Source organism: Dipodomys spectabilis, unplaced genomic scaffold (genome assembly GCF_019054845.1).
Source record: "Dipodomys spectabilis isolate Male_0828 unplaced genomic scaffold, ASM1905484v1 ptg000130l, whole genome shotgun sequence".
Classification (NCBI taxonomy): Eukaryota; Metazoa; Chordata; class Mammalia; order Rodentia; family Heteromyidae; genus Dipodomys; species Dipodomys spectabilis.
In genome coordinates, this window is record NW_024870807.1 from 314,853 (window position 1) to 333,963 (window position 19,111).

Consider the following 19,111-nt stretch of genomic DNA (forward strand, 5'->3'; position numbering starts at 1 on the left):
ATGTCCAGCAGGTCATGTAGGTCATGTAGGAAAGTAGGACCAGGATAAGGAGGTTATTGGAATGACTCTAGTAATTCATGGTGGCTTTATTTAGAGAAAGGTTATATTTGGGTCACATTTTGGAGCTAGTACCCACAGTATTTTGGGTTAGGGTGTACTAGAGGGAAAAGTAGTGATGACTACTGGGTAAATGATGTAAACCCAAGTCCTTAAAAATGCTGTAAGGTCCTAAGTGTCCTTGTTACCTCTCCATCCATCTGCTGCTTTCCTCATGATTCTACTCATGCCACATTAACTTCCCTTTTCATTCTTAGATTGCTACGCCAAAACAAAGCCTTTGACCTGGCTCTTTTCTCTGCCTAAAAGAAAGATACTCCTATGGCTTTCTTTTTCATCTCTGTTTCCAATAACTTCTTTCCCTTCTCTGCTGTTAGTGCCTGTATCATGTCTCCCAGTAGTAGGGAGGGAAGTAGACTCAGAATAAAGCTACAAAAGGCCTGTGACCAACATTTTTTTTTTTTTAATTTTTTTTTGGGTCCGGTCGTGGGGCCTGAACTCTGGGCCTGGGCGCTGTCCCTCAGCTCTTCAGCTCAAGGCTAGCGCTCTACCACTTGAGCCACAGCGCCACTTCCGGCTTTTTTCTTTTTGCTTATGTGGTGCTGAGGAATCAAACCCAGGGCTTGCAAGGCAAGCGTTCTACCACTGAGCCACCTTCCTTGCCCCCTGTGACCAACATTTTATGTGGTGTTCTCCATGTAATAGGTATTCTAAAAACATTTTACTGTTCATATTTACTGAGAAGGAAGAAGTTAAGGGGTGTAGCTTAAAAGTTAGGGTTATTAGTATATCAAATTTGAGATCTTTTAGGTGACCCTAGTAGTAGGCAGTTTAGAAATTCATCACCTGAGTGGACAAGAATGGTTGAAGTGTGCTTAAGTTCTGAAGTTATCAAAATGTGATGGCCCATACGTCATAGAATGAAGAGCGATTACCTCCCATTATGAGTTGATGAAAGAATAAAAGGGGTCTTAGGACAAAGCTCTGGAGCAGTCCAAATGTTGCATCTTAGTATTTACTTATTTATTTTAATTTTCTTATTTTTGTCAGTTGTGGGGCTTGAACTCTGACTTGGATGCTACTCTGCACTTTTGAGCTCAAGGCAAGTGCTCTTCTGCTTAAGCCACAGTGCCACTTCTGATTTTCTAGTAGTTTATTGGAAATAAGAGTCTCACAGACTTTCCTGCCCGGGCTGGCTTTGAACTGTGATCCTTAGATCTCAGCCTCCTAAGTAGCTAGGATTACAGGCATGAACCACCAGCATCCAGCTCATTGTAGTATTTTTTAAAACTCTGTGTTATATATCTGAGTTAAAGAATCCTCTACGTGATCCTTAAAGCTATACTTTTTTTTTTTTTTGGTCAGTCATGGAGCTTGAACCCAGGGCCTGGGCATTGTCCCTGAGCTCTTTTGCTCAAGGCTAGTGCTGTACCACTTTGAACTAAAAGCTCCACTTCCGGTGGTTAATTGGAGATTAGAGTCTCATGGACTTTCCTGCTAGGGTGGTTTGGAACTGCAATTCTCAGATTTCAGCTTCTTGAGTAGCTAGGATTATAGGCATGAACCACCAGGATCCTGCTAAAACTAAACTTTCTATTTTTTAAAAAAAATTCATTGTTAGCCAGGTGCTGGTGGCTCACGCCTGTAATCCTAGCTACTCAGGAGGCTGAGATCTGAGGACACGGTTCAAAGCCATCCTGGGCTGGAAAGTCTGTGAGACTCTTATCTCCAATAAACTGCTCAGAAAACCAGAAGTGGCGCTGTGGCTCCAGTGATAGAGCTCTAGCCTTGAGCTGAAGAGCTGAGGGACAGTGCCCGGACCACAGTTTAAGCCCCAGGACAGACCCCCCCCACACACACCAAAAATAAAATATCATTGTTACTTTTCTACACTTTTTATACCTATCCCAACCAATCTTACCTCCTCTATCATACTCCCTGCTCTCCTCCTCCCAAACATCCCCAGTAGGTTTCCTTGTTTCAATTTCATAGTTGCCAATAATCTATTTTAACATATTTTACCTCCTTTATCCTCCCACCTGCCCAGCCTCCTTTTACTAGTCCCCACATAACTACAGAGTCTATTTGTCCACCCCCATTTTTCTACTGATCAACAATAAAGCTAAACTTTTATTAGTGATACCAAGAAGCCCCAAAGTCACTTCAAGGACTCTGGGCAGGAAGCTGCTTGTAGTTATCACACCTAGATTCCTGGATGATGTGCTATGTGCTATGTGCTACTGGTGGCTGCTTCTTCAGGCATTCATTGTTTCTCTGCCAGAGTAAGCAGGCACTGGTTCATGTACAGTGAAAAAGTGGGCCCAGGAAATTTGAGATAGGGAGCAGCCATCTACACTATATTATTGACTTGGAAAAATGATAGGATAAATTTCCCTAAACAAATTGAAGGCCTTAACTCTGCTATTCTTTGTTTTTTGTTTTTGTTTTTTTTTGGGTCCGGTCGTGGGGCCTGAACTCTGGGCCTGGGCGCTGTCCCTCAGCTCTTCAGCTCAAGGCTAGCGCTCTACCGCTTGAGCTACAGTGCCACTTCCGGCTTTTTTCTTTTTTCTTATGTGGTGCTGAGGAATCGAATCCAGGGCCTTGAGCATGCAAGGCAATCGCTCTACCACTGAGCCACCTTCCCAGCCCCAACTCTGCTATTCTTTAAGACATAAAAAGCATATAGATTCAACAATGGAGGGGGTAACAGTGCTCAACAGGAAGTGTACTCATTACCTTACTCATGTAACTGTAACCCTCTGTATAGTATCTTTACAATAAAAAAAATAATAACAAAGCGTATAGATTCAATATGGAAAGCATGGCAGTGTATTGCTGTATTTCTATATTTTATGAGAACTGAATAGCTTTTTTGTTGCCAGCTAAAACTTTGCAAGATGGTTTTAAAACTCTAAAATAAATACATACATACTTGGAAAATGTGACTTATCTTTAATATTCAGAGATCTTGTTAAGCTATCACAACCTTTAAAAATTAGAAAAGAGTTTTATTTTTATTTTATTTATTTATTTTGTCAGTCATAGGGCTTGAACTTAGGGCCTAGGCTCTGTCTCTGGGCCTCTGTGTGTTTAAGGCTAGTGCTGTACCACTTGAGCCACAGTACCACTTCCAGCTTTTTCTGTTTATGTAGAACTGAGGAATTGAACCCAGGGCTTCAGGCATGCTTGGCAAGCACTCTACCACTAAGCCAGAAAAGATGTTTTATTAGTGTATGTACTTCTGCTTAAATTCTTTGTCAGGAAGTCATATCTTTTTCCTTTTTCATACTTATATTCCAAAATTTTGACTGGCTAACTTTAGGGGTAAAAATGCTATGGTAGATTCTATTAACTAACGGTAGAGAGGCAAAAAGACCAGTGAAGACTGTTTTGTATCAAATTGCCTGTTTGGGGGGATGTTTAGTTTTTCTGAGGCAAATTTGATACTCTCAGATGGACTTTTATTAAATCACGGATTTTATTTTGATAGTTTGTCAGGCTTTGGATGTTTACAAATAGTGGTAGATGGTTATGATATTCTTAATTGTTCAAGTATAATGCTCATCTTTGCCACAGTTTAATTATGAGGAAGGACAGCAGGATCTATTCTGGTTTTTGTGTGTGTGTGTGTGTGTGTGTGTGTGGTATTGGGGATCATACATATAACCTTGTACATAGTAGTCAAGTGCTCTAACTCTGAATTATACCTTTAGCTGGAGATATAACTTAAGATAGAATTTTTGATTGACTAAAACATATTTTGACATTTCAAACATATTTATGTGAATACTGGTGGTACTTATCAAGTAATAGTGGTAAGTGAATTGCTAAAATTTATTGATAAAAGTTGGATTTATTTGAATTCTTTTTGGGAAGAAAAATCTTTCAGACCCAGATATTTGTTTTAATTCTTCTTCATTTTTCCCCTCTAGTCAAAAGCACTTAAAATCTCCACACCGCTTAGTGGTATGAAGTACAATAAGGAGAACAGCCCTTGTATGACCCCCATTACCACAGCTGCACACAGCTTGAGCCGTCTTCATACCATGCTGACAGGCCTCAGGAATGCACCAAGTGAGAAGCTAGAACAGATTCTCAGGTTGGTTTGAGCTCCATCAGCCTTGAAATGTTCATTTATTGTTCATTTACCATTATGTATCAGCCTGTTGAGGCTATAGTACCCAAGTAGTATCCAATTGGGTTTAAAAAAAATCAAAAACAGTCCAGTGTTACTGAGAAACCTTTAAAGAAACATGTTTTTTTGAGATGGCATTTTTACTATGTTGCTTAGGTTGACCTGCAACTTTACTGTGTAGCCCAGGCTGTCTTTGAACTTGATTTTCATGCCTTAGTCTCTTAAGTAGCTGGTAAAATCACATTTTTTTCCCCCTCAATATTAGAGTTTTAACTCAGTTCTTTGTAATTACTAGGCAGGCATTATATCACTGGAGCCACTCCTCCAGCCCTTCTTGCTCTACCTAAAGAGTCTTTTTTGCCATAATATTCCTATTTATGCTACCTGATGTAGCCGGGGTTATAAGCTTATGCTATAACACGATTTTTCTGTTAAGAAGGGGCCTCAATACAGGTGGACCTGTTGCAACAATGAGAAGTACAAGTTGTCATGTCCAAAACGAACTTTACAACGTTGGTGGGGGGGGTCTGGGGGGGGAGGAAGGAGAAGGATTGGGATTAGGGGGGGAGGGGGGAGGCTGGGAAGGGATGTGAAGGATAAACAAAGGAGGAGGCTGCAATGCTTGGTAAGAAATGTACACATTATCCTGCCCATGTAACTGTAACTCCTCTGTACAGTATGTTCACAAATAAAATTAAATTAAATTAAAAAAAAAAAAAAAAGAAGGGGCCTCAAAACTGAGACCTCAAGTTTCTAGGTTTACTAGCATAAGCCAATGAACTTGGATGGTAGAGTGTTTTACACACACATTTCTTTTTACTTCCTCTCTCCTGCTCTTCTTTTCCTCCCTTTCTTTCTTCTTCCCTCCCACTCTTCCTTCCCTCTCTTCCTTCCGTTCACAGTTCTGGAGACTGAACTTGTATTGGCTAGGCATGTGTTCTATCAATTGTTCAATGCCCACAGCTGCCCCATTTATGCATATGTTTTATTTATGAGCCTATTTTGAATTCTTTGTGTTTCAAGATCTTTACAATCCCTAGCTAGTCAGAATAGTTTTAATCTTCAGAGCTGGGAAGATGGCTCAGTGGTAGAGTGCTTGCCTTGCATGCATGAGGCCCTGGGTTTGATTCCTCAGCACCACATAAGCAGAAAAAGCTGGAAATGGCACTGTGGCTCAAGTGGTAGAGCACTAGCCTTGAGCTGAAGAGCTGAGGGTCAGTGCCTAGGCCCAGAGTTTAGGCCACACGACCAAAAACAAAAAAATAGTTTTAATCTTAAGCAGCATTAATGACATTAAATATTACCAGTAGATGTTAGGTAAAAGGTGCATGCATGTGTTCATAAGTAGAATTCTGGGTTATATGTGTTATATATAATATTCTAAACTTGCTGCAGTTTTACAGTGAACCTATTCATTTATGATCAAAATTAAAACATAGTTGCTACAAAAGCTCACATGGTAATTGTTTTTGTTGCTTCCACATTGAACTCATATTGCTTTCCTATAAGTAAAACATAGTTGCTACAAAAGCTCACATGGTAATTGTTTTTGTTGCTTCCACATTGAACTCATATTGCTTTCCTATAAGTAATCAATTATTAAACTCTAGTGGAAACAAAAGAAATTCTAATGGCCAGCCACCAGTGGCTTACTCCAGTAATCCTAGCTACTCAGGAGGCCGAGAGCTAGGGATCATAGGAAAAGTCTGTGAGACTCTTATTTCCAAATAAGCTCCAAAAAATGCTGGAAAGGGAGCTGAAGCTCAAGTGGTAGAGCACTACCCTTGAACAAAAAGGCTCAGGTACAGTGCCCAGGCCCTGAGTTCAAGACCAGCATACGTGTACCTTCCTCCCTTTCCCCCCTCCCCCCTTTTTTCTTCTCTTTCTCCTCTCTCTCATCCTAGTAATGGTTTCTAATGATTTGTTCTGTTCTAGGAAGGTTGGGCTTTTGTTTTTTATTTATTTTGTTGTTTTTTATTTTAACAAGTATTTGAAATCAAGGCTTTACAATATAGATGGGTAGGTATTTGATTACATGAGTCATATCTCAACTCTTTTTGTTTCTATTACTTTTCAAATAAAGTTTTCAATTCCCAAGACAGCTTGAACCACAGTCCTATTTATATTTTACACATAGCTGGGATGACAAACACACAACATTGTATCCAGTTGTGAGATGGAATGTCACAAACTTTTTTCCTGGGCTAACCTCAAACCATCTTCTCCATCTCTGCCTCCTAAGAAGCTAGGATTACAAGCATGCACCATTTTTGCCTGGCTCTTTCAGATTTCTCAATTGGGAATTGTGTTCTAGGCAGTCCATTGAGGGAAATTTTGGTTGTCATCAATGATTGGATGTGTGTTATAAGTCATGTGGGGCCAGTTACCACATTCCAATGGGCCCAGGACTAAGGTTGTTAAACTTACTGTAGAAACACATACAGCCCCATGCAAGAAATACCTTTTTCACTCAAAACAGTACCACTACCACCACCACCACCTTTGGAAAGAGGTATGGGATTTTCTGAATTAATTTGAGGAAGTATACAGTGTCTATTCACATTATTTTGTATTTACATGTTCATGAAATTAAAATTAACCATTATATCCCTTGTGATTTGGCAAGACATTTACATTAGATCTTATTACTTTTTAGGACATGTTCCAGGGATCCAACCCAGGCTATTGCTAACAGATTGAAAGAAATGTATGAAATATATTCTCAGCATTACCAGCTAGATGAGGATTTTAGTAATTGTGCTAAAGGTAAGGTTTAATATTGTGTATGTAACTCATCATGTTAACATTTAACTACATGGATTCCTTTTTCAGAAACTTGAGTCAGAAACATAAGGAAGACTCAGGATTTTAGGCTGAAGGCTAGAATGTGACTCTCTGTACATTCTGTCATGCCAGTGGTTTCTGATTTCACAGAGGAATTTTAAGCTATTACTTTCATTATATTGGTCTTTTGGTACTTTCTTAATTTATAAATTCTTTTTTCTTTTTTTTTTGGGGGTGGGGAGGTCTGGTCGTGGGGCCTGAACTCTGGGCCTGGGCACCCTCAGCTCTTCAGCTCAAGGCTAGCACTCTACCACTTGAGCCACAGCGCCACTTCTGGCTTTTTTCTTTTTGCTTATGTGGTGCTGAGGAATCGAACCCAGGGCCTCATGCATGCAAGGCAAGCGCTCTACCACTGAGCCACCTTCCCAGCCCAATATATAAATTCTTTAGTTATCATTTGTCAAGTGGAAGCTAATGTAAGAATTTTGATTCTACAGTAAAGAAAGAATAGTACAGAAGACTTACAGATTGCTGGGGAGGTTGTAATACTGAATATGTAAAAAGAAACATCTTGGCAATAGAATCCAGTTTTAAATACAGAATTCATTGTGTTTCATATATACCTTATACACATAGACTAACAAGTTTTTTAGTCTATCACATGAGCTCAGGTGTAGAATATTCAACTTGCAGCGTTACACTGGTATTCAGAGTTTCAAGAAGTCTCAAGTATTTTGGATGTTGATTCTCCACTTCACAGATGCTAGCCTGGGAATTGTTTGAACCAAGTATATGTAGAATAGTAAACTAATTACAAACCTTTTACCATATATATAATTAGTCCACTTCCTGTTCCTATAACAAAATGCCTGAGATAATACCTGAAAATAGGTGATCAAGTAGCTTTGTTTCTTTGAGCCCGTGGTTAGGGCAGTGAGTGATGGCAGTGGGAGGGAGACAGCAGTCTCCCAGCAGGCTCCCTCCAAAGGCTTAAGCATCTCCCACCTCCCATTTGTGCCAACATGGAACCAATACTTTAACAAATTGGCCTTTGTAGGTAGTCATCACCAAAACTACAACAGCTTTATTTTACTCATAAATACAGAAAATAAAAGGAATGAATTGGTCCTGGGCAACTCAGAGCCCGAGTGCTGACTCTGAATTTCTTTTGCTCAAGGTTAGAGCACTACCACTGGAGCCACAGCTTTCTTCTAGCATTTATGGTCATGATTTGGAGTTAAGACTGCCACAGAATTTTCTGTCTGAAGTTATCAGTCTCCTGAATAGCTAGGATTATAGGCATGAGCCACCAGCACCTATTAAAAGGAATGGATCTTAATGGAATGATAAGTTCTTTGCATGCAACTTTTATCTCAGATTTAGAAAAATGTGAATATTACCATGAAGAACATTAAGGAATCTTAAGGATAATTGAATCAACAATTGTAGAAATTTTATTTTATAGATAGGAAGGGATCTTCATTTTCTGCAATACTTATTTTCCTTGTATTTGACTTTTGTGTTTTTATGTATTTGTACAGAAATTGCCAGCAAACATTTTCGTTTTGCAGAAATGCTTTACTATAAAGTATTGGAATCTGTTATTGAGCAAGAGCAGAAAAGATTAGGAGACATGGATTTATCTGTGAGTATAAATCATCAGAGTGAAACATTTTCAGTCTTCCCTGAAACTCCCAAAGTAAGCTAGTCACTAGACTCCCAAAGTCTAGTGACGTGATGTATGGCTTTAGGGAGTAAGATTAGCACCTAAGGAAACTTGTGCACCAAGCCCTCTCATCTTCATCTTCATCAACAGAAGAAGTTAGTCTTTATCACTGTAGCAAGTCATATGTTATAGTGAACATATTTTATGGGAGAAACCATGAGGCCCTGAATTCAAACCTAAAAATTATAAAACTATTCTAATTCCTTGTGGATATTTTCACTTCTTTTCCTACTGTTCGTGATTGAACTCAAGGCCTCACACTTCATAGGTAAGCACTGTACAAGTAAATATGTATCTCAGTTTTTTACAAAAATTGGGACAAAGTCTTGCTGTAATAGCTCAAGCTAGTTCTGAACTTGAGATCCTCCAGCCTCAGCCTCTTGACTGTACCATTACACCTGCTTACATTGCTTGTATATATGTATATATGTAGTATGTATACACATATATATCTGGTTGTACAAAGGACTGTTGTATGACTTAATTTTTTTTTTTTTTTTTTTTTTTTTTTTGCCAGTCCTGGAGCTTGAACTCAGGGCCTGGGCACTGTCCTTGAGCCTCCATGTGCTCAAGGCTAGTGCTCTACCACTTGAGCCACAGTACTACTTCTGGCTTTTTCTGTTTATGTGGTACTGAGGAATCAAACCCAGAGCTTCATACATGCTAGACAAGCACTCTACCACTAAGCCACATTCCCAGCCCTGACTTAATTTTTTGTGTATGAAACACATACTGAAAGTATATAAACTGTAAGTATGATTTAGGCTGGAGTATTGTGAATACTCATAAGTGCATACCTAAAAATCTTTTTTTTACCATGCTAAAATATACTTAATAAAGTAAGTAGTATTTTAATCTTTTAAAGTTTTTTGTTTTTTTATTTATGTGCTGGATCTGGGGCTTGACTTCAGGGCTTGAGTACTGTACCTGAGCATTTTTTCTCAAGGCTAGCACTTTGCCATTTGAGTCACAGCTCCACTTCTGACTTTTTTTGATGGTTAACTGGAGATAAGAACTCATAGGGGCTGGGAAGGTGGCTCAGTGGTAGAGCGCTTGCCTTGCACGCATGAGGCCCTGGGTTCGATTCCTCAGCACCACATAAGCAGAAAAAAAAAGCTGGAAGTGGCGCTGTGGCTCAAGTGGTAGAGTGCTAGCCTTGAGCCGAAGAGCTGAGGGACAGCGCCCAGGCCCAGAGTTCAGACCCCACGACCAGACCCCCCCAAAAAAGCTCATAGACTTTGCTGTTCAGGATGGCTTCATAGCGAGATCCTTAGATCTCAGCTGCCTGAGTAGATAGGATTATAGGCAAAAGCAACCAGTGCCTGGCAGTCATCTTTAAGTTTATAACTCACTGGCATTAAGCTTACTAACAGTGTTAAGTATATATTACCACTATCCATCTATAGAATTTTTCAACTTTACGAACAGTGTACACCCACTTAACACAAATCCCTTTTCACTCCTGACAACCCTTGTTAGTGTTTCTGTCTCCTTTGTCTTCTACATTAAATCTGTTAACTTTTTTTGGAGGGGGGGATTAGTCATGGGGCTTCAACCCAGGGCCTAGGGTTCTGTCCCTTAGCTCTTTTCTCTGCCACTGAGCCAAAGCTCCATTTCAGGTTTTCTGGTGGTTAATTTGAGATAAGAACCTCAAGGGCTTTCTTACCTGAGTTGGCTCTGAATCTAGATCCTCAGATCTCAGTCTCCTGAGTAGCTATTATTACAGGTATGAGCCAACAGCATTCGGCTACCTGTTGACTTTTTTTTTTTTTGCGGGGGGGGGGGGGGGGTCCAGTCGTGGGGCCGGAACTCTGGGCCTGGGCGCTGATCCTCAGCTCTTCAGCTCAAGGTTAGCATTCTACCACTTGAGCCACAGCACCACTTCTGGCTTTTTTTTCCTGCTTATCTGGTGCTGAGGAATTGAACCCAGGGCCTCATGCAAGGCAAGTGCTTTACCACTGAGCCACCTTCCCAGCCCTACCTATGGACTTTTGATAGGTGATTATCTACCAGTTACCACTGGAAATCTACCAGTTACCACTGTCTTGCATTCCAGCTCTCTTCTATGATAGTGGCCTATTATTATATAATGTTATTATGTTGTGACATCTTGCTATGTCATTATTCTAAGCGTGTGCGTGTGCGTGTGTGTGTGTGTGTGTGTGTGTGTGTTTTGGTTAGGGATGTAATTATGTTTATTCTGTTTATTTTGGAACATACAAGAGTTTTTTTTTGAAAATGCTTATATATTCCTTTATTTTTTTTAATGAAAAGATGAATTTATTTGTGAAAGTTAAGGGTTTTGTAGCAAAGTAAACACATCCTCTCAGAAAACAAAACTTCTTTTGGTGTTTGATTAAAGGGACCTTTTTAGAGTAGACTAATGTTTGTAAATGCTGTTACCTTTGTTTTATAGGGTATTCTGGAACAGGATGCATTCCATAGATCACTCTTGGCCTGCTGCCTTGAAGTCATCACTTTTTCTTACAAGCCTCCTGGGAATTTTCCACTCATTGCTGAAATATTTGATGTTCCGCTTTATCATTTTTATAAGGTATTTTTCCAAAATATACTGCGTGTTGATGAGACCAACTTCTTGTTGTCATGTAATTTTTATTAGCATGTAAGTATTTTAAACTATTTTAAATTACATATTCAATAATCCAGCAGAAAAGAAACTGGACATTCTTAAGAGCTATATAAATTTGTGTAACACACAGTAGTATAAAAGATCTCTCTTGGATAAAACCTTCATTTGATTACTACCTCATGAAAGATTTTGGAATATTTTTGTCTTAGGAGCCAAAGAGGATTTAAAGAGCCTGAAAGCCAGAAGCTAATCTTGTACAGCAGCTTCCTGTTGAAAGTCCTTTTTTTTTTTTAAATGAAAGACCATTTAACTTTCAGGGAAAAACAAAACAATTCTCTATCATTCTTTAGTTTTTATGATCCAGACTAGTCTCAAACTTGTGATCCTACTGCCTCAAACTCACAGGTGCCTGTTACAGAAAGTCAGTTGTGGCATGGTTTGTTTCCTTTTTTTTTTTTGGTCAGTCGTGGGGCTTGAACTCTGGGCCTGGGTGCTATCGCTCAGCTCTTCAGTTCAAGGCGAGCGCGCTGCTGCCTGAGCCATGGCACCACTTCCAGTTTTCTAGTGGTTTACTGGAGATAAGAGTCTCACAGACTTTCCTACCCAGGCTGGCTTTGAACTGTGATCCTCAGATCTCAGTCTACTGAGTAGCTAGGATTACAGGCATGAGCCACGTCACCCGGCTTGTTTCCTTTTTTGATACTAATGTAACGTGTGATCAAAATTTTATAGTGTCACCGGCTGTGTTTTTTTGACTGTGTGTGTGGTGCTGAGGATGAAACCCATGTGTATGCTAGGTAAATGCTGAGGATGAAACCCATGTGTATGCTAGGTAAATGCTTGACCACTGAGTTATATTCTCAGTCCTCTAGAGCTTTTTAACAGAAGTTTTTTTCAGGTATTGGAGATTAATAAGCACATACTCTACCATTGACCTACATATCCAGTCTTTTAATATAAAACTTCAAGAGTAATGTTTTCAAAATCAATGAACAAGGCATATTTTATTTTATTTTATTTTTATTTATTTATTTTTATTGTAAAGATACTATACAGAGAGTTACAGTTACATGAGTAAGGTAATGAGTACACTTCCTATTGAGCATTGTTACCCCCTCCATTGTTTTCCCCCTACTATCCCTTCCATATTTTAAAATAAATTTTGAAATGCATCACATTAAAAATATTTTATATATGTAAATTAAGTATTCACAAATACGGTAAAAAGGGCAGCTGTATAACAGTAAACTTTCAAAATAAACTTGTAATTTTGATAAATTATTTGTCTAATTTAAAGAGACTTTTATTTTTATTTTTTTTTTGGTCAGTCATGGGGCTCGAACTCTGGGCCTGGGTGCTGTCCCTGAGCTCTTCAACTCATGGAGAATGCTCTACCACTTGAACCATAGCACCACTTCTGTTTATTTGGTAGTTAATTGGCCTCTCAGGGACTTTCCTGCCAGGGCTGGCTTTGAACCGCCTTCCTCAGATCTCAGCCTCCTGAGTAGCTAGGATTACAGGTGTGAGCTACCTGCACCTGGCTTTTAAAGAGATTTTTAAGTACTGTGCCTATTTTGCTTTTATATACTAAAATTATTTTATATTAAATTTTTTTGTGTGAAAAATCATAATTATTATGATTATTAAGTGAACCAAGGCATTTTCTTTATTTCAGGTAATAGAAGTATTCATTAGGGCAGAAGATGGCCTTTGTAGAGAAGTGGTAAAACACCTGAATCAGATTGAAGAACAGATATTAGATCATTTAGCATGGAAACCAGAGTCTCCACTCTGGCAAAGAATTAAAGACAATGAAAACAGAGTTCCTACATGTGAAGAGGTTTGTGTAAATACTATAATATCTTTCTATAAGATAAGTAAATCAGTATCTTCTGTTCATAGTCTCCTTCTACCAGACAGCAATTAAACTTGGTATCTCCTCTCTAGGGGTGGAAATTCAGTGTTCCTTTAAAATTGATCAAGTCTTCTGTTCCCTAGAATGGTGCTATTTTCACTCTAGAAATAGGTAATGAAGGTTTCATCACCAGTGTCCTATTACAAAGTTTGGATTTTTTTTTTTTTGGTCACTTGTGGGGCCTGAACTCTGGATCTGGCCACTGTCCTTCAGCTCTTCAGCTCAAGGCTAACTCTCTACCACTGAGCCACAGCACCATTTCTGGCTTTTTCTGCTTACATGATGCTGAGGAATTGAAACCAGGGCCTGCACTCTACAACTGAGCCACCTTCCTAGGCCCAAAGTTTGGAATTTTTAGACTTGCAGAATGTTCTTAGCTTTAATGTGAAGACAGAGAAGATAGTTTTATTATGGTGGAATAACTGATATACCAAGATAGCTTTCTTTCATGTTAGAGTACTGCTAATTATAGTGAACATTGCTGGTTTTGACCATTGCCATTTTGTGCAAATAATCCTTTTTTAGGTCATGCCACCTCAGAACCTGGAAAGAACAGATGAAATTTGTACTGTTGCTTCCCCTTTAACTCCCAGAAGGGTGAGTGAAATTCGTGCTGATACTGGAGGACTTGGAAGAAGTAAGTTTATAATACTAAGAGGAATATTTTGGAGCCTTATATCTAGAAATTTAAATTTCACCTAAATCTATAAGTAAAATACCCTATGAGTCACTTAAAATATTCATGGACCACCAAAAGTAATACTTTAAAAGAATATTTTAAGTGGAAGTGGCGCTGTAGCTCAAGTGGTAGAGCACTCGCCTTGAGCTGAAGAGCTGAGGGACAGCGCCCAGGCCCAGAGTTCAAGCCCCACGACCGACAAAAAAAAAAAAAGAATATTTTAAGTCTGTTTCAAAAGGCTTTTAAGCAAATATATGTATACACACACACATATATATATACATATATAAATGCATATATATGTATATACACATACACTTTTTTTTTTTTCTGGTCCTGGGCCTTGAACTCAGGGCCTAGGCATTATACCTGAGCCTGTTTGTGCTCAAGGCTAGTGCTCTATCACTGGAGCCCCAATATTACTACCAGTTTTTTTTGAGTACTTTACTAGAGGTAAGAGTCTCATGGACTTTCCTGCCTAGGCTGGCTTCGAACCATGATCCTCACATCTCAGCCTCCTGAGTGGCTAGGATGACAGGTGTGAGCCACCAGCGTCCAGCTTTAAGTATATTTTAAAAAGGATAGAATACTATATATTTAATATAGTTCTTATCCAGCTGTGTATTCCTTTCCTAAAATCTGAAGAAACAGACACCATCTTGAGGACTGAGCTGCATGATCTAGTCAGGTACAGGATAAGCCTGTTAGATAAGAGGACTCCTAGGCCTTAAAGGTTTTCACCTTTGTCTCTTGAGCTATGCTACCATGTCGTGAGGGCTAGCCCAATCATTACAGAAAAGATCAGGTGTGCCATACATGTGGTTTATTTCTTAGGCAGTTCTTTATATTATGTGTTCGGTAAAAGGTTTAACTTGCAGAGAGGAAGGGGTGAGGTGAATGCAGTCTTTATATTCAAAACATATCCTAAGAAACTAAGAAAATTGAGAGGAGAAATGTTGAAACGGGTGATAGCGATCAACATGCAGATCAACATGCATTGTATTTATAGACTCATTTGTTGACGTGTAACTCCTTTTTGTACAACTAAGAGATAATAAAAGTATAATTTAAAAATTTAGATATAGGAAATAGCTACTGTTTTGTGATGCTCAGAATTAGCCCCAAGGCTTCTCACATGCCGCGCACAAGTCTTTTTGCCACTGAACTACACTTGTAGCCTCACTTTTCTTTTTTTTCTTTTTGCAAATTCTTTATTTCACAAATTTTACAGTATTGTGGGGTAGTGATGCTTAATTAAATTCATAAACACATTCTACCTTTCATGGAACAAATTGTCTCTCATGGTCTATAAAGTTTATGAGTGCTATGAGCTTTGATAGTACAGTTGTTTCTTCCACATTGGGTGATATGTACATTCCTTTCCTTTTGCATAGTGTCAGCTGTTCCCTCTTTCCCACTCATTCCTTCCCTTCCTCCCATCTCTGCCATTGAGTTGCTTGGTTTGTTTTGATCAATGTCCAGTGCAGCTGATGGGTCCCACTGTTGTATGTTTTCCCCTGATTCCCTCTAGTTCTGTGTCCTCCTCCTAGTTTTCCTTCGGTGTGCACATATATACTATATGTGTGATCAGATGAATAGAGGTCCTTTGTTTCTCAAGTCTTGTCAACTCTGTCATATCACCTTAATTTTTGGATTTAACATCCACTTATCAGGGAGACTATGTACTGTTTGTCTCTTTGCTCTTGGCTTACCTCACTCAACATGATTTCTTCTAGTTCCATCCATTTCCTTGCAATGCCATGATTTTGTCCTTTCTAATGGCTGCATAATATTCCATTGCGTATAGATACCACAGTTATTGGATCCATTCATCTGTGGTGGGGCATCTGGGTTGTTTCCATATCCTGGCAGTGAACAGTGAACAGTGCTGCAATAAACATGGAGGTACATGTGTCCTTATATCCTGGTTCCTGTTGTTCAGGATAGATGATGCCTAGGAGTGGTATGACTGGGTCATAGGGGAGGTCTATATTTAGCTTTCTGAGGACCCTCCAGACTGCTTTCCAAAGTGGTTGTATAAGTGTACATTCTTCCCACCAGCAGTGTAATAGGGTTCCTCTTTCTCTACATCCCCTCCAGCATTTGTCGTTGGCTTACTTTAGGATGTGGGCCATTCTGACTGGGGTAAGGTGGTATCTCAGAGTTGTCTTTATTTGCATTTCCTTCACAACCAGGGATGGTAAACATTTCCTCATGTGTTTCTTTGCCATTTTTATCTCTTCTTCTGAGAAGTCTCTCTTTAGTTCCCTTGTCCATTTAATAATTGGTTTGTTGGATTTGGGAGGGATTCATTTCTTGAGTTCCCTGTATATACTGGATATTAACCCCTTGTCTGATATATTGCTGGTAAATACTTTTTCCAGTTAGTTGGTTGTCTTTCTAGCTTGGTTGCTATATCTTTAGCTGTGCAGAAGCTTTTTATTTTAAGGTAGTCCCGTTTGTCGAGTTCTCTCCAATTCTCCAATTTGTTGTGACCCTGGGACTCTGTTCAGGAAGTTCCTGCCTGTGCCTTTAAGTCAAAGTATCTTTCCTACTCTATCTTGCAGTAGTTTCAGAGATTCAGGTTTGATGTTAAGGTCTTCAATCCATTTTGAGTTGATGTTAGCGCATGGTGATAGGCTGGGATCCACTTTTAGTTTTCTGTATGTGGCCGCCCAGTTTTCCCAGGCCCAGTAGTTGAACAGGCTGTGCTTCTTCCACTGTATGTCTTTGGCTCCTTTGTCAAATATCAGCTGACTGTAAGTGTTTGATTTCTGGATCTTCTATTCCATTGGTCTTGGAGTCTGTTTTTGTGCCAGTACCATGCTGTCTTTGTTATTATGGCTCTATAGTAGAGTTTGAAGTCCGGCATCGAGGTCTTTCCCATGTTGTCTTTTTTGCCTAGAATTGTTTTGCCTATTCTAGGTCTTTTGTTGTTCCACATGTGTTTTCTGTATTTCAGTAATGTATGTCATTGGGATTTTAATAAGAATTGCATTGAATTTGTATATTAATTTTGGCAGTATGGCTATTTTCACTATATTAAGTCTGCCTATCCAAGAGCATGGAAGGTCTTTCCATTTCCTGGTGTCTTCTGTAATTTAAGTTTTTATAGTTTTCATTAAATAGTTATTTTACATCTTTTTTTTTTTTGTCAGTCATGGGGCTTGAACTCTGGGCCTGGGCGCTGTCCCTCAGCTCTTCAGCTCAAGGCGAGCGCTCTACCACTTGAGCTACAGCGCCACTTCCAGTTTTCTGGCGGTTTATTGGAGATAGGAGTCTCACGGTCTCTCCTGCCCAGGCTGGCTTTGAACCGCGATCCTCATATCTCAGCCTCCTGAGTAGCTAGGATTACAGGCGTGAGCCACCAGCGCCCGGCCTATTTTACATCTTTGGTTAGGTTAATTCCTAAATATATTTGGGGGGGTTATTGTGAATGGGGTTGTTTCCTTTATTTCCCTTTCTGCTTGTACATTGTTGGTGTACAGGAAGGTGACTGATTTTTGTGGGTTGATTTTGTATCCCGCTACTTTGCCAAAGTCTCATTTTTCTTTTAAAGAATAGTTGTGCAGCCCCAAACATTCTGAATTATTGAATTATATTAGACTACTCTTGCTTATATTTAATGGTAGGGGGGCTGGGAATGTGGCATAGTGGTAGAGTGCTTTCCTAGCATGCATGAAGCCCTGGGTTTGATTCTCAGTACCACATAAACAGACAAGGCTGGGCATGGCACTATGGCTCAAGTGATAGAGTGCTAGTCTTGAACAAAAGAAGCTTAGGGGGGCTGGGAAGGTGGCTCAGTGGTAGAGTGCTTGCCTTGCATGCATGAGGCCCTGGGTTCAATTCCTCAGCACCACATAAGCAAAAAGAAAAAAAGCCAGAAGTGGCGCTGTTGCTCAAGTGGTAGAGCGCTACGCTAGCCTTGAGCTGAAGAGCTGAGGGACAGCACCAGGCTCAGAGTTCAGGCCCCACGACTGGACCCAAAAAAAAGAAGCTAAGGAACAGTGCCCAGGCCCTGAGTTCAAGCCCCATAACTAGGGGGAAAAAAAAGAAATTACAATGATAGATACAGGACATCATGTACACTTCTGAAAATCCTAGCACTTAGGCTATGGGAGGAGAATTATGCATTCAAGGTAAGCCTGGACTACACCAGCCTGTAGTCTCCCCCATCTCAAAAATCAAAATAAATAAAAATGATCTCTGAAAATTTCCTTATTTCTAAAGAGATATGTAGCTTAACTTTTTCTGTTTATTATTCAGCTGGTCTTTTTTGGTCCTGTAGAATTTTCCCTTTCCTTTTTCTTTTTTTTTTAATTTAAATTTTATTGTAAAGGTATTGTATGGAGGGCAGAGGGGGTTACAGTTACATAAGTAAGACAATGAGAGTACATTTCATGTCCAACATTGTTACCTCCTCTCTCGTTTTTCTTCCACTTACTCCCCCCTATGTTTTTCCTTTTCTAATGTATAGATTAAGATTTGACACTAAAATTCACCTTAATTTTCCTTGTACCTGTTATTTCTCTATTTTCCTGAATGCTTTACATGATAGTGATCCCAGTGTAATTTCAGCAGCTTTGTAATAGAGGTCTATAAGCTTTTTGTTTTTGTTTTTTTTGTGTGTGTGTGTAGTGGTCCTGGGGCCTAAATAATTTAGAATCTGGTCTCTGTCTCAGCTTTTTTGCTCAATGTTAGCACTCTGCCCCTTGAGCCAGAGCTCCACTGACAGCTTGGTGGCTAATTGGAGATGCGATTCTCACAGACTTTTCTGCCTAAGTAGGTAGGATCACAGGCCTGAGATGCTGGCCCCTGGCATTTATGGTCATTCAGGGTTTACTTGTCAATAGCTTTTATGATTCCTACTTCAAGTCTTAGGTTTCAAAAACTACTAACTTGCAGGGAAAATGAAAAAGGAAGAGAAATGTTTGTGTCTTGAAAGTTCATATACTAGTGTGGGTACTAAAAATTAAGCTTTTTATTTGGAATAATGAGATAGTTTAATAAGTGTTAATGGCGGGGCCTGGGAAGGTGGCTCAGTGGTAGAGCGCTTGCCTTGGATGCATGAGGCCCTGGGTTCGATTCCTCAGCACCACATAAGCAGAAAAAACTGGAAATGGCGCTGTGGCTCAAGTGGTAGAATGCTAGCCTTGAGCTGAAGAGCTGAGGGACAGCGCCCAGGCCCAGAGTTCAGGCCCCACGATCGTCCAAAAAAAATAAAA

General features: G+C 39.6%; 1 protein-coding gene across 3 annotated transcripts in view; it reads left to right on the plus strand.

Moving 5' to 3' along the window:
- Positions 1-19,111, plus strand: part of Rbl2 (RB transcriptional corepressor like 2) — a 66,709-nt gene that overhangs the window by 24,406 nt on the left and 23,192 nt on the right. For all 3 annotated transcript variants that reach the window (XM_042689895.1, XM_042689896.1, XM_042689897.1), the window contains 6 exons: positions 3,990-4,156; positions 6,849-6,958; positions 8,518-8,621; positions 11,119-11,256; positions 12,968-13,132; positions 13,733-13,844. In XM_042689895.1, the coding sequence (XP_042545829.1) occupies positions 3,990-4,156; positions 6,849-6,958; positions 8,518-8,621; positions 11,119-11,256; positions 12,968-13,132; positions 13,733-13,844 (796 nt within the window). The remainder of the gene's footprint in view (positions 1-3,989; positions 4,157-6,848; positions 6,959-8,517; positions 8,622-11,118; positions 11,257-12,967; positions 13,133-13,732; positions 13,845-19,111) is intronic.